Source organism: Mobula birostris, unplaced genomic scaffold (assembly GCF_030028105.1).
Source record: "Mobula birostris isolate sMobBir1 unplaced genomic scaffold, sMobBir1.hap1 scaffold_421, whole genome shotgun sequence".
Taxonomy (NCBI): domain Eukaryota; kingdom Metazoa; phylum Chordata; class Chondrichthyes; order Myliobatiformes; family Myliobatidae; genus Mobula; species Mobula birostris.
The window spans coordinates 332,027-348,031 of record NW_027277308.1 but is presented as its reverse complement, the minus strand read 5'-3'; the positions used below and the strand labels follow the sequence as shown (position 1 = coordinate 348,031).

The 16,005-nt window shown below is 45.3% G+C and overlaps 2 protein-coding genes across 3 annotated transcripts in view; one reads left to right on the top strand and one right to left on the bottom strand.

Moving 5' to 3' along the window:
• ergic3 (ERGIC and golgi 3) overlaps positions 1–16,005 on the bottom strand; it is a 43,168-nt gene that overhangs the window by 13,019 nt on the left and 14,144 nt on the right. The window contains exons 7-11 of one of the 2 annotated variants that reach the window (XM_072250591.1): positions 15,388–15,445; positions 9,724–9,738; positions 7,670–7,701; positions 6,667–6,763; positions 1,824–1,888 (exon numbers count right to left, since the gene is read on the bottom strand). In XM_072250591.1, the coding sequence (XP_072106692.1) occupies positions 1,824–1,888; positions 6,667–6,763; positions 7,670–7,701; positions 9,724–9,738; positions 15,388–15,445 (267 nt within the window). The remainder of the gene's footprint in view (positions 1–1,823; positions 1,889–6,666; positions 6,764–7,669; positions 7,702–9,723; positions 9,739–15,387; positions 15,446–16,005) is intronic. The other variant, XM_072250593.1, reaches the window with a different exon arrangement.
• On the top strand, positions 3,302–5,852 carry romo1 (reactive oxygen species modulator 1). Its single transcript, XM_072250594.1, has 3 exons — positions 3,302–3,410; positions 3,963–4,093; positions 5,651–5,852. The coding sequence occupies exons 2-3, from the start codon at positions 3,963–3,965 to the stop codon at positions 5,757–5,759; spliced, it is 240 nt and encodes a 79-aa protein (XP_072106695.1). The 5' UTR covers positions 3,302–3,410; the 3' UTR covers positions 5,760–5,852.

Genomic DNA, 16,005 nt, shown 5'->3' with positions numbered 1-16,005 from the left:
ATGAAATTATCTTGGAAATATTTAAAATGGAAAAGTTGACTTACTCTCTGAGAATTCAAAAAGAAAAATTTTATCAAATCTGGAATAAATGGATTGAATATATAACCCCAATGCGAGCAGACTTTAGATGACTCTCCTAATGATTTATACTGCTGTTCTCATCAACACAGTAATATTGCTAACGTAAGCACCCCTAGTCTAAGTGTCTTTTTTTTTGTTGTTTTCTTTTGGAAAATAGAGAATTAACACAAGTAAAGGGAAAGATTTGGGAAAGGGATGAAAAATGAAAAAATTAAGTAAATAAGTACATAGGGATTGGATAATTATGTCTGCGGGCAGGAGCAAGCATGAACAAATTAGGATGTAAACACCTACAATGGTTGTTACATAGGCTTATATACAACATTTTGGACCAGTGGAAATGGTCCAGAAGAGTTATATGGAAACTATTATTACCATTTTTCTTAACAACTAATACCATTACTTAGCCTAATAGATTAGAATTACCACAGTACATAATTATCTATTTAAGTGTCTAATTTCCTTTTATATCATCTCAATGTGTACTTAAGAATGTATAAATAATTGTAGTTTTATACATATAAAAAAATGGAAAAGGTTATATGTGCGAAAAAAGTACATGATATTTGTGAATTCCTTATCCAAATAAAAATAAAATTTTTTAAAAAAAGGAAGTGTGAGACCAGTGGAGTATGGCAGGAATCAGAACACTGTGCTCTGCGGATAACTACACCCTCACGTTTAAACGGATTACCCTCTCCGTTGTCAGTCAGGGAAGAGGAATGCCCACATCAGAGTGTAAGTGGTCCTCGTCCAGACTGCAATTCATTCGTCACATACAGAGTGAAATGTATCAACTCCAGCACAGCCCACCCACCGAGACCCCCGTGCACCCTCCCACAGCCCACCCACTGAGACCCCCGTGCACCCTCCCAAAGCCCACCCGAGACCCCCGTGCACCCTCCCACAGCCCACCCACCGAGACCCCTGTGCACCCTCCCACAGCCCACTCACCGAGACCCCCGTGCACTGTCCCACAGCCCACTCACCAAGACCCCCATGCACCCTCCCACAGGCCCCCCACCGAGACCCCTGTGCACCCTCCCACAGCCCAGCATATGATACCTGACACCCTGACCATTCAGGCACACATCCACTCCCTTTGCATCATCCCTTGGTCACCTTCGTCACAAACCCCTACTCATCACATCAATCCCAGCAGTGTGACCAGGGCTCCCATTCCAACAATGTTCATTAATTAGTTATGGCAAAGTTTACCAGGAGTTGGCAGGAGAATGGGGTAGAGAAGGCAATGTCAACCATGATTGAATGGCAGAACACACTCGATGGGCTGAATGGCCTAATTCTGCTCCTATGTCTTGTGGTTTTATAAACTACACAACGGGAATATCAGCATCCTGAAGTCGGACCTCAGCACCAAAGATGACCAAGGAATACCGTACTGTGGGAGAGGGTGGTACCGAGGGGAGAGTCACAGCGTGGGAGGGCCGGTACCGAGGGAGGGACACACCAGGGGAGGTACCAAGGGAGGGTCACACCGGGGGAGAGGCGGTACCGAGGGAGGGTCACAGCGTGCGACGGGCGGTACCGAGGGAGGGTTTACACTATGGGAGGGGGGGTACTGAGGCAGGGTTCACACTGTGGGACGGGCGGTACCGAGGGAGGGTCACACTGTGGGATGGGCGGTACCGAGGGAGGGTCACACTGGAAGGGGTGGTACTGAGGGAGGGTCACACTGGGAGAACCAGGGCCTTGTACCACATGAATCTGCTCCAGCTCACCTCACCGTCCAACTTGACATAAATCGTGGGAACGATCTTCACAAAGTACTGGAACATCATGGATGCTGAAAGAGACAGAGACAGGGTAATGAAGTGGCTGGGTGAAGGATCCTTTGCCCTATTGAGACCTGATGGTTCATTATTTCTACTCACTGGATGGTGGAATGTGTTCAATCTATTCATCCCAAAAACGAACCTTCGCTCTTGAAGAAGATAATTCCTTTGCGGTAGAGACCAACATTCAATTTGTCCTCTTCAGCCTGTCCCATGCCTGAAGGCAGATGTGTTTCTCACAACAACCAGACCTCTGTTTAGTGACTCCTCTCTATTTAAACAATGTTCCTCACGCTATAACCCACCCAACCACCTTTATCCCACCCACTGCAGTTGTCTAGATCCGTTGTAGTGTCTGTGTCCTCCCCAACAATCTGCTGTTGGTCAGCTGATGTGGGTATGTTATACGTGGTCTCCTTACCCATCATTGGTAGTGAACAACACAAATCCTGAAGTACTCACGTTTATTCATTTAGTTCTATTTCCAATTCCTTCACCATGAATCCCTTAGCCTTTTCTATGACACCTTATCAAATATCTTTTAAAAATCCAAATAATTTCCCTCATAGTCTGCATGTTCAATATTTGTGCAAGTCTTGTTCCGTTTCTTTAGCTGGGATACAAATAAGCAGTGTCCTGAGGATGGAAACACACGTGGCAAGCGTCCCTCTAACAAGATTGTACAAGACAAAGATGAATCACACCTGGAACACTGTGCACAGTTCTGGTTACCAGACTACAGGAAGGATGTGACTAAACTAACACAAGGTACAGAAAGCATTCTCAGAAATGTCAGAATACCCCAGTATTTGCAGAGTCCAGTGTCCCCATTTACAAACATATTTCCTAGGCTGTGGGCTTGAGTTGTATAGAGACTGGATAGGCCAGGATTGGTTTTCCTGGAGTGAAGGAGGCTGAGAGGTGACATGATAGAGGGTTATTAAAGTAGACGGTTATAGTCAGACTAGGTTGTCCTGAACGAGAGGGCATAGGTTTAAGGTGAGGGGGGAGGTGCAAGTTCATGAGCATCTGTACCCAGGGTACAAATGCCATGGAAATCCCCAGCCTCATGAAACCTTAACCCAAATTATACATAATCCAAACAATAAATAAAAATAACATTAATACATTTTTATCCAAAGAGCTGCCAGAGAATCAACCGGAATAATATTTTACAGGTAGCTGGACACCTATTCAATGACGGTGGGTGTAGACGTAGTGGGCCCAAAGGCCTGTTTCCATGACTACTCACTGGCCCTTTCCAGTTTACACCGCACCCCCTCTCCCTTTACTATCTCGTTCGCTTCACTGTTTTCCGATAGACTTCAAGGTTATTTCGATAGCTAAGGAATGGATCACGTGATTCAGCACATCGCCCGGCATAACTACCGATCGCCGGAAACCTTATCACGTGATCGGGAACATTCTCGCTTCCCCCGCCATGTGACACGATGACGCTCGGGTCAAATGTCACTACTTCCTGTCTAGACTAAGATGGCGGTCTGATATTGGAGGAGAGAGAACAAAGTCGGGGTGAGTGGGGTAGGCAGCGCCAAGGAGCGAAACAGTATCGGAGAAGTGGCACCTGGGCTTCGAACCAGGCAGTCGGAGAATGGGACATGGTCGGACCGGGAGACGGGGCCCGATCATTAGGCAGGCCGCAGAGTCGGTCGGGGGGGTTGAGGCAGGGTGGATTCTCACTGGGAGCATTGCTGCCTGTTTCAGGTTGATACTAGTTGTACACTTCCAGTGTGGGGAGGAAGGGAGGGGATTGGGGAGGGTTGAGGGGTATGGATTCTCACTGGGAACGCTACTGCCTGTTTCAGGTCGATACCAGTTGTATATTTCCATACGCATCCCAGCTCTGTGGTTGATGGGTCAGTGACCTGGTTATCGAGGATTGAAGCCGCTGCCCGGTGAGGTGGGCGGAGACTGGTCACCGTCAGCGGAGAGCCGCAGGAGAACTCGAGTTTACCCAGCTTCGTTATTTCTGTCCCCCTCTGGGAGTAGGTCAGTGGCTAGTACTGAGGGAGCCTCTGCTGGGATTGATGTATGATGCTCAGAGACCTTGCTGCCCTCTCCTAGATGCCAGTCACAGTGGGACCGTACGGGCAGTCACAACCTAGCTGCTTTGACAGGGTGAAGATGGGATTCATGATGGGCTGTGCCGTTGGCATGGCTGCTGGAGCACTGTTCGGCACCTTCTCCTGCCTCAGGTCAGTAGATCACCGTTTCAAACTACAAACAGGTTTTGCAATCTATAGACCATATCCCTGGTGTCCCCACAGAAATTCGGGGTCCTCTGCACTCGTTTTTTTTGAATGGGTGAGACCCAAAGGCAGACAACCCAGCTCTTGTGAGCTTAAAATCTCAGCCGCAGCTCTGTGACATTGATGCCAATAGTCAGACAACAACTTAACAACCACAGGTCAGTCATCGTTCAGAGAAGTGCAGTGATCACTCTGCAACACTCACCCTCTGTGTAGGCAGGGTATGCCTCCTTCCACAGCCTCAGAGAAAAGCCTGGTGTTTGCTGATGACAGCAACTACAGTTGAATTAAACATTAAAACATAGAGTCTGAGTGATACTGCATGAATAAAGGCCATGCCAACCAAGTTGTCTACCTAAGGTGGTCCCGTTTGGTACATATCCCTAAACCATTCAAATCCATGTAGCTGCCCAAATGCTTTTAAACATCGTAATTGTACCGTCTGGTAGCTCACTGCATACACTAACTCTGTGTGGAAAAAGATGCCCTCAGATCTCCTTTAAATCTTTCTGTTTTCACCTTAAACGTATGCCCTCTCAATATAGATTCCTCTACCCAGGGAAAAAGACCGACCATTGGTCACAGGAAAACTTTACAACGGTCTCTTGGCCCAAAGCTGGCTTACCCAGAATTCAAAAAGCACCTGATTACCAATTGTAATAGGGATCAATAACTGGGTGTAGTGGGTAGGTTCTGTTACCCTCTGAGCTTGATGCTGCATCTCCCTTGAAATCTCCGGACACCTAGTCGTGTCAGACAACTTGTCTATTTTGATGCCATTTTCAGGCAGAGATCAGGTAGGTGGTCAGAATCCTTTCCCCATGGTGGGGTGTCCAAAACTCCGGATGGACAGTCCCAAGCCCGGCTGCAAAAGGAAGGGGATTAGGCATGGGGCTAGCAATCCCATTCCATAAAAACCCAGAGCTACAGAAAAGGCAATCAAAGCTTCAAAGACCTCATCCCTGGGAGAGGAAGGATCTTTGAAGTTGGGCTACAGCTGGGACAACTTGAATGACTGGCCCAGGACAGAGGGCTCCTATGTCCCAGTCCGGGTAATGGAGGGGTGTCCCAAAATTCAGAGAGAAAAAGGAAGGCTTTGTATCTGGAAAGTGCTGCCAGTGAAGGTGGATGTGGGTACAAGACAGGCGGTCATCCCCTCGGTGGAGCAGGTGAACGTCCTGGAGTGGTTCTCAAGCTCCGTTCCACAGATACACCAGCTCTACGATACCAGATGTGAGCAACTGGCAGCAGCTGCAAAAAGTGTCTCCCAGAGACTCCCACCCCACTGCTGTCACACACCCTGACTTGTCTCCCCATTACTGCGTGGGTTTCCTCTCTCATCCCAGAGTTAAGCAGCTGGGAGGTGAACTGGGTGTTGAGGGTGAGTAGGTCATGGGATTTGACATGCGTAAATCTGATGGACTGAACGGCCTCACTATGGTACAACTGAATATTAAATACACTATCACATTGTGTACAAATGCACTTTTGCTTGGCTTTCAGGCTGGGACTGAGGGGCCGTGAGCTGCTGGGTGGAGTTGGGAAGACCATGATGCAGAGCGGAGGCACATTTGGAACCTTCATGGCTATTGGAATGGGAATCCGATGCTGACAGATCTTTCTGAACTTGAGAGGGTCATGCAGTGGCATTTCCTGCCAGAGATTCAGCTGTATCAATAATGCAGAATAAAATATGATTGTGAAAGTGTGTCTGATTGGGGGTGGGGTGTGACACTGAACATTTAACTATCCGGGTGACAGTCTCAGGTCCAGTGGAGTACACACCTTTTTCAATGGCATCTATTGATAGGGAAACCTGTTACTACATGGGGAGTATGTGCCCATCATTTCACCTATCACCTACCAGCTTGACCTCCTTATTCTGGCTTCTTCCCCCATTCCACATCCGATGAAGGCTCTCGGCCTGAAACGTTAAGTTGATTCCCCTCCATAGATGCTGCCTGACCTGCTGAGTCTCTCCAGCACTCTGTGTGTTGCTCTACACGGGAATGTTTGAGGGTTGTGCAACCGGTATACATTACCTGTGGAATTCAGCAGGTGGTGTGAAGGAATGGGCCAGTAAACAGCAACAGGCCAGGACTGGACACTATCTGAAGTTGGCAGAACAATTTGGGAAGGTTATTACATTTTTAAAAAAAGCACACCTTTCTGCCATTGTAGTCTGGCAGAGTGTCCATTCATGCAGCTCCAGGAGTAATTGTAGACAGGGTGCAAGGCAGTTATTAGGAAGTATGGAGAGATTAAAGTATAAATTAGTGGTTTGAAGAGTGAGAAAGGTTCCAGTGCCTGGAAGGGCCCAGGGGCAAAATAACAGTCTGACCAAAAGCCTGGTGGATCTTCCACAACATCTGCAGAGTGTGGGATGGAAGAGAGCTCATCAGAGACATATCCCAATCGCAACAGGTTGCTGTTATGCCCACTTCCTGCTCTGATTAATCTTCTTGTGCTCAGAGTCTGGCCTTGGCCTGAAACCTGCAGTCTGCCACCATCCTACTCACCTTGGTATGCAGTTACATTGCTTCCATCGAGCGGATTGACTATTCCTGGGTAATCACTGCCGAAGGAGAGGTGCTTGATGTAGTGGGTCATGTTTATCTGGAGGAGAAAGTACAGGCAACATTACTCACAACATTCCACAATGGGAGGCTCCCGCAGGTCTCCCAGTAGAGTGAACAAGCTTGAGTTCCAGTGTTACACAGCTCCCTGATCTCTCTTCCTTTGGCCTTGTTTTGTCTCAGGATTGGCTGGTTGTCTACAGTCAAGTTTCGTCAGGTGACAGGATTGAGCAGTTTCAGATCTAACTAGTTTAACCAGTGGATTTGGATTGTCTGATAGGTTGCTTGGTGAACAAATACAAGGCAGGTGGAGTGATAATCAATCAGGTTGTCAGGCCGTGACTGGGGCAGCACCCAGGGATTAGTGCCCACAGCTCAGCTCTATGTCCATGATCTGACTAAGGAACTTTGCCTGTTTCCTGGTAGCTTGTGAAGAGGATTTGGGTTGTTGACAGGCCGAGGATAAGGCAGGTGGAAGATAATGTGAGGTGAACAAAATGGAACTAGGTCGCATTGTAAAATGGCATCTGAGAGTGTTGGACACTCACAGCCAACTGAAGTGTGACCAGCAAGGCAAGTGCTACACCTGCGAAGGTGGCACAGAGCAGAGGAGAAATGTCTTCATCCAACTGGTGAACCTCTGGAATTCTCTGCTCCAGAGAGAATGTGGAGACTGTTGTTAAGATTGTTCCAAACAAATAGACGGATATGAAGAGCAACTTGAGGACAGTGCTGAGGTTGAAGATCAGGCAGTGTTAATTCATTCTCAGAAAGGCAGCAGGACGCCAGATTCACATCAATTCCTGCTGTTCAGTACAGACGCTCAGACCTCACTGCTCATCACTGACAAGTTACTGCACTAATGCAGGAACATTCTAAGCGTCTACACTTAAAACGCGATTTAACAAAAACCCACACGGAGATGGGAGCTCTGAATTTTACCTACATTGTCCAGTCCAAATGTTTGCAGGTCATGAACTGGGAGAGAAAAGGGGAAGAAAAACATTGGATTAGAAGCAGAATTTGCAGAGACTGCCACAACATTTAAATATTTAGGTGAGCAGGATATATAGGACTACGGGCTGCGTGCTGGGTGATGGGATGGGTACAGACAGGTACTGGATGGCAGGGTGAGTTGAAGAACCTGCCTCCGTGCTCAAAACAATATTACTGGCCCCTTAACAATCTAATAAACACCTGGTTATTGTTACAACCCATTGTTTGATTATTTAATTATGGATTATTGACAGACATCACCAAATTATACTGTCCTGTTGCCCAGTGACCTTGGGGACAAGGTGGTCCATTATTGCATTGTTATTCTGCAACTTGAACTGAAGCTATACATTTACTGTATGAAAAGAAGCCAGTTAATTCTGCAGACACGCGGCCATTTGCTTCACATCAATTAGTGTTTGTTAGTTTCACTTTGCATGCAGAGACAGCGGTGAGAGGGCAAGCACCAGGCGATGATGTGAGCAGACTCACTGATCCACACCCTCGTACCCAGCGTACACTGAGTACTCAATGTGGTCAAGGGCCCCACATCGGTCTCTCGCACAGGAGAATTGGGTCTGCCATGCCACGTGCTTGACTCCAACAAGCAGTCTGGTTTGCACGAATCATTTTGTAATGTATAGTCATTTTATGAATTTGCTCTGCTGCTGCACAGCAGGTTTCACGTCTGAAAGGCTGTGAATAAACTGGCGGCGATATTGGGTATAATATCTGAACATCAATCACACCGCCACTGCTGTAACAGGCCATTCAGCCCATCGTGACTTCCACCATGATGCTAAATTACACCAATCCCACCTACCTGCAAATGACCCATGCCCCTCCATTCTCTGCCTGGAAATGCCTCAAACGATTGCCACTCAGAAATGTGTTCCTGGTATTTACTACTCTGTTCAAAACAACTTACCTCAAATCATCTTGAAACTCTCCCCTGGATGCCTTCTAGTGTCTGACATTTTCTCTCTGGGAAGAAGACTATCTACCATATCTACATCTCCCATACTTTTATAAACCTTTGTCAGGTCTCCCTCAGCCTGCCATATTCCACAGAAATTTATCCCTGTCCCTGTACTGTCCTGTCCTGTACCCACCCCCCCGGTACTGTCCCGTCCTGTCCCCCTCCCCGTACTGTCCAGTCCCCGTCCCTGTATTGTCCCATAACCCTCCTGTACTGTCCCGTCCCCCTCCCTGTGCTGTCCCTCCATGAATACTCCAGTTCCAATTATGCAAGTTTACTTCAGTTATATTGAGCAGTTTATTAGTGTAAACTGGTCAGACGTGCAGCTGTAGGGTGGGGATTCTGGGAGACAACCTTGTCTAAGGGTGGAAATTACTGAGATCCTTCATCCTGGAGTAAAACCCCCAGACATCTGCGGCAGAGAAGGAAGGTGATGGCTCATCATACGCTGGCTGGATGGTCCAGTGGTACAGATGGGTCTCGATAAAAGTGCCTTCATATTGTGTGGCAACATCTCTAAGATCTGTCCCCACTGGTACCGAGCCACACCAATTCCCAGAGGGATATACAGTATACCTGTTACAGGTTAATAGCCCTGGACCCTGGACCTGCAGTCATAAAACTCTCCCAGGGTTGTTGCTCAGTATAAGATAAAAGTGTTTATCATGAACGAAATTATATTCACAGTAGTAATATTTAAGGTGTTTTAGAGTAGACTGTAGACACTAACACTGTACCTAGCATTGCACAGTGCCTAGTTAATCTCCCCCAGATAACGAAGGTAGAATCAGCTGCAGGCATCTCCCTGGTCTATGGAACTGTGAAACAGATTGCACTGGTATCCACTCAGTTTCCATCACACTGGACACATCCATGGTGGTTATAACATACAGCATGAAAAGGGAATAGAGCAAGCAAAAAGGTTCAGCGAGAGTATACCACAGGCATTCCAGCAAATGAGCACACAGAGTGAAGAGCGATGAAAGGTTTACAGAAGTGAACAGAATTCAGAATTAGTCACTTACTCTCAACAGCATGTACTGCAAAGGAGAAAAGAAACAATATTTAAGTGGAAAAGCATCACAGAGTAAACACGCAGAAACCCCCGTGAAATGTTGGAAAACCAGCAAATGACACATAACCTAGAAGCACTGGACACAGCATTTGAGGGCTTTTCTCATATAGCTACAGATGTGCACATCTCTCATCACATCCCAGTCCCTCACCAGCCACGAAGAACTCCCCACCCATAGACCCATCAGCCTGTGTCTGACCACTGTTCGAAAAGGCCATGGGTTAATTTCCTGCACTGACCCCACACCCCTTCATATGCTCTCCATCCAATTCTGTCTTCATAACACTCATCAACCATCTTGCAACAATTCACCACCCACTGGGCAAAGAAATTCCTTCGCCACTCAGTTCCGAATCGCCTACACTGACCACTGTTTCCATTAGATTATTATGCACTCTCCAGAACTTAAGTGTGGATCTCATGTGTAATCTCTCCCATTTCCACCGCCAAGAACCAACGTGGTGAAGCTATGCCGTACTACCTCCATCACAAGTATGTTCTGGTCACGTGAGAGCTGAGCAGCATAAAGAACAGGCATATGCCGAAAACCATACCTGTGTGTATTAATCCTAATTCCCCTCCATCATCCCTGTGTATTAATTTCACTTACCTCTCCATCATCCCTGTATTAATTCCAATTCCCTCTCCGTCATCGCTGTCCTTATTAATTCCAATTCCCTCTCCATCACCCTGTCCGTATTAATTCCACTTACCTCCATCATCCCTGTGTATATTAATTCTAATTCCAATTCCCTCTCCATCATCCCTGTGTGTATTAATTCCACTTACCTCTCCATCATCCCTGTGCGTATTAATTTCACTTCTCTCTCCATCATCCCTGTGTATATTAATTCCAATTCCCTCTCCATCATCCGTGTGTATTAATTCCACTTACCTCTCCATCATCCCTGTGCGTATTAATTTCACTTCTCTCTCCATCATCCCTGTGTATATTAATTCCAATTCCCTCTCCATCATCCCTGTGTATATTAATTCCAATTCCCTCTCCATCATCCCTGTCCGTATTAATTCCACTTCCCTGTTTATTATCCTTGCCTGTATTAATTCCAATTCCCTCGCCATCATCCCTGTATTAATTCCAATTCCTTCTCCATCATCACTGTGTGTATTAATTCCAATTCCCTCTCCATCATCCCTGTGTATATTAATTCCAATTCCCTCTCCATCATCCCTGTCCTTATTAATTCCACTTCCCTGTTTATTATCCTTGCCTGTATTAATTCCAATTCCCTCGCCATCATCCCTGTATTAATTCCAATTCCCTCTCCATCATCACTGTGTGTATTAATTCCACTTACCTCTCCATCATCGCTGTATTAATTCCAATTCCCTCTCCGTCATCGCTGTCCTTATTAATTCCAATTCCCTCTCCATCATCCCTGTCCGTATTAATTCCAATTCCCTCTCCATCATCCCTGTACGTATTAATTCCAATTCCCTCTCCATCATCCCTGTCTGTATTAATTCCAATTCCCTCTCCATCATCCCTGTCCGTATTAATTCCAATTCCCTCTCCATCATCCCTGTGCATATTAATTCCAATTCCCTCTCCATCATCCCTGTGTGCATTAATTCCAATTCCCTCTCCATCATCCCTGTCCGTATTAATTCCATTCCCTCACCATCACCCTGTCTGTATTAATTCCAATTCCCTCTCCATCATCCCTGTATAAATTCCAATACCTTCTCCATCATCCCTGTGTGTATTAATTCCACTTCCCTCTTTATTATCCCTGTCTGTATTAATTCCAGTTCTCTCTCCATCATCCCTGTCTGTATTAATTCCAATTCCCTCTCCATCATCTCTGTCTGTATTAATTCTAATTCCCTCTCCATCATCCCTGTGTGTATTAATTCCATTCCCTATTATCCCTGTCTGTATTAATTCCACTTCCCTCGCCATCATCGCTGTCCTTATTAATTCCAATTCTCTCTCCATCACCCTGTGCGTATTAATTTCACTTCCCTCTCCATCATCCCTGAGCATATTAATTTCACTTCCCTCTCCATCATCCCTGTGTGTATTAATTCCATTCCCTCACCATCACCCTGTGCGCATTAATTTCACTTCCCTCTCCATCATCCCTGTGCGTATAACTCCAATTCCCTCTCCATCATCCCTGTCTGTGTTAATTCCATGTCCCTCTGTTCTGCTCATTCACTATCTGTCCAACTGCTTCTTAAATGTTGTTCCTGTCTCCACTGCTCCCAAGTATCTCAGTCCAACTACACTGTGAGAAACATTTACACCTGGGTCCGCTTTAAACCATCTCTCACTTTAAACCTATGGCCTCTAGTTTTAGACCTCACTCTCTTGGGAAACAGAGTAACTGTGCCTCTCCATTTTAAATACCCCTATCACACCATCGTAGGGAGACCAGATCTACACAATACTGCAGGGTTCCCTTATTCACTCCTCCTCCCTGTTAGCTGTTTAATGTTGCCGCCATTCACATCTGCTTGGTGAAGATGTGAACCGGTGTTGCAGATTCAATGGTTTCAATTAAATTGCAAAATAAAGCATTGGGACAAATTGTATTCTGATTTGAGTTTCATGGTACAACTATGAAAAAAAAACAAGTTTGAATCTTTGAAAATCAATCTTTAAATTTTCCCATTGACATTTGAGGAAAAGCACCTAATTTTCAATTAGTGAAGCATTTCAAGGTATTTGGATTAATTGGAATACAGCCAGAAATTCCCTTTCTTTCAGGCATTTAGATTATTTTGCTTTATTTAGAATTAATTTGAGTGAGCATTATTTACTTAGCTTACAGCAGCTCTGATGCGTGGTGTTCCTCCACACATGCGGCTACACATTCACTTCTTGGCGTTTGTAAATTGGGTTGACAAGAAATACGAAATCAACAGAAAGGCTGCGATTTTCTTCCTCTTCTGCTGAGAACTTGATTGATCACTTTTTGTAAAAATTGTACAAATGTTCCTCTCTCCTCTGTTACTTTCCCCAAGCAGCAATGCTGATCAACACCTCCACCCACTAACTCACCCCTCCACACCCCCATCCACCACAACTTTATCATTTCCTTCAGTCACCTTATGTACAGACTCTCCTGTGTCTGGTCTCACTTTATGGACATACAGTCCATGTATATAAGCTATCTTATGTATTTATATATCATGCATTTCTTTTTATTATTGCTCCTTTTATCTTTTTTTTTGATCGGGAGTAATAATTTACACTTGTGTTCTGTCAATGACATTAAGCAATCTTGAACCTTGACAAGTTTACATGGAATTTTCTTTTCTTCAGTATTTGTTTTTAAAAACTCGCTTGGAAAGGCACTTTAAGCAGCAAAGGATTTTTTTTAAAGCTCATTCTTTTCTTTTGAAAGCATGAAAAGAGGCCCTTCGGCCCAACCCGTCTATGCTGACCGAGAGTATCTACTCTTATCCCACATTACTGTGTTTGGCCTCTATTCCATGTGCCTCTACTGCTCTGTACCTATCCAAATGCTGTGATTGTTCCTGACTCTACCACTTCCTCTGGCAGCTTGTTCCAAAGACCCAACACTCTGAAAGTCTCTCCCCTCTCACTTTAACTAGATGCTGTCCCCTTGGGGGAAAAAAAATCAGATTATGTATCACTCTCATAATTTTATAAACCTGCATAAGGTCACTCTAAAATCTCAGACTACCCAATCTCTCTCAGTAACTAAAATGCTTCATTCCAGGTAACATCCTTCTGCACTCTTCGTAGGGCTACCACATCCTATAGTGAGAGACCCTTCTGTGTCTTTAGAGACCATTCCTTACCATCCACAAGCGGTCTTTGTATCATTAGCAAGCTTACTTATCACATTCTCACTGAAGTCAAGGACAGGCATGACCAACAGCAAAGGTTCCAGCGCCACCTGGCCGCGGCTGCACTGTTCCGCACTAACCTGCAACAGTCACACTGATCTATACTCTGGGCTTAGGTCATAAAAAAATTATCAAAATGAATTTTGAAACAAAGTTGTGGTGATTTAAATTTCACTGTGGCAAACAAGAATTCAGAGTTACATGGCTTAACATCGCAAAGTGCTGGGTGCTTTACAAGGACCTAGGGACAGATCACTGAGAATTAACAGGCAGGTACCACAAACAAAGGAATACAGTCTGCTGGACTTAATGGAAGTACAATCTGACTGCCAGAGTGAAGACGTTTCACTGAAATGATGCAGAACTCTGTGGGAATGGCACTGCAATATTGTGCCATAAGACCATAAGGCATATGAGCAGAAATAGGCCAATGATTTGGCCTCCACACCAGTCTCTGGCAATGAATTCCACAGATTCACCACCTTCTGGCTAAAGAAATGCTTCCTCACCTCTGATCTAAATAGATATCCCTCTATTCTGAGGCTGTGCCCCCTGGTCCTGGACTCAGCAACTATAGGAAACATCCTTTTCATGTCCACTCAGGGACAATTTACTCCCAGTAGTTCCCCAGACTGACTCCTGGTTTTGCAGGGATTCCTCTGTCAGGGGAGGTTATGCAGACTAAGCCTGTACTCCATTGACTTTAGAATTCCTCATCTCCGTTCTAAAGGAATAAACTTCTATTCTGAGGCTGTGCCTTCTGATCTTTCATACAAAGCTTGGCAGGGTAATTCCAGGGATGATGCTCCTTTGGGGTTGGTCATCTGGAATATGAGGAAATTTCATCTCCCAGAGGATAATAAAATTTAAGAATTCTCCACCCAAGAGTCAGTGAGTTTAATCAAAGCAAAGGTCAATAGATTTTTTAGAAACAAAGAGAATCAAGGGAGGTACACAGTGCAGGGAAATTAGATCAACCACCATCTTACATGATAACAGAACAAGCACAAAGGGACAAGTGGCCTTCTCCTAATGTGCTTGCACGTTGACAACTGGAAGGTTTGAACACACTTGACTACTTAAGTTACAAATTTGACTGTCTCTATTCATTTAGCCACTTCACTACAGACATTGAGTTAACCTTCATCACTTTGTTACTGAGAATGTGCTTAAGTTAATAAAGATGTTAAAACTTTTGCTGCTCTCACTTCTAAGCAGGGCATTCTGTAAGCTTAGGTGGCTGCATGGTTGAAATGGATGTGTTGAAAGACCAAAGTATTTCTATGCCATTTCAAAATGGATGCATCAGGAATGAGTCCTTCATTCATGAGATGGTGAGTGCCCCATGGTCTTATTTTACAAGGGAAATTTTGCCCAGCTACAGAAATTAGTGGAAATTTAAGAAACTACATAACTCACCAGCAGCCGTCTCAGAGGTAATTAACAGTCATGCTTCTGGATGGATACTGGCTCACCATCTACTGACACCTTCACGTCCAAACTGAACTTGTTTATAAACCATTCACCATCTCCCTGGCCTACAACACTCTGAGCTATCTCCCCTAAATGCTGGCATTATGATCACCCACATGTAGGCTTGGTGAGGGGTGGAACTGCTCCAATCCCACTTGGCCTCTGTCCACACCATGACCCAGCCTTTCTGCTATTACAACGCTGCCACAGACGAGCTATACAAACTTTAACCGCAGGCACCGTCACTTATCCCATGACATGGCTCACACATGCGACCATGTTCCCTCCCCGTACTTACCATGGACATGTGACTGCTGAAAGCTTTTCCCAGGAGCAAAATGGAAATTCCCAGCAACCTGATCAACAGAGGGAAGGAGATAAGAGATGTAAAACAAAAGACCAAGAACATGCCTCAATCAAACCCAGTAACCAACGATTAACCAGAGCCGCACCCAAATCACCAGATCCATAACCAACGATTAACCAGAGCTACACCCAACTCACCAGATCCATAACCAACGATTAACCAGAGCCACACCCAAATCACCAGATCCCATAACCAACGATTAACCAGAGCCACACCCAAATCACCAGATCCATAACCAACGATTAACCAGAGCTACACCCAACTCACCAGATCCATAACCAACGATTAACCAGAGCCACACCCAAATCACCAGATCCCATAACCAATGATTAACCAGAGCTACACCCAAATCACCAGATCCCATAACCAACGATTAACCAGAGCTACACCCAAATCACCAGATCCATAACCAACGATTAACCAGAGCTACACCCAACTCACCAGATCCATAACCAACAATTAACCAGAGCTACACCCAAATCACCAGATCCCATAACCAACAATTAACCAGAGCTACACCCAAATCACCAGATCCCATAACCAACAATT

Coding starts and splice junctions, on each gene's coding strand:
- romo1 (XM_072250594.1), top strand. CDS start 3,963: ATGCCAGTCACAGTGGGACCGTACGGGCAGTCACAACCTAGCTGCTTT. Junction 4,094..5,650: donor GGCACCTTCTCCTGCCTCAG/GTCAGTAGATCA, acceptor CTTGGCTTTCAG/GCTGGGACTGAGGGGCCGTG.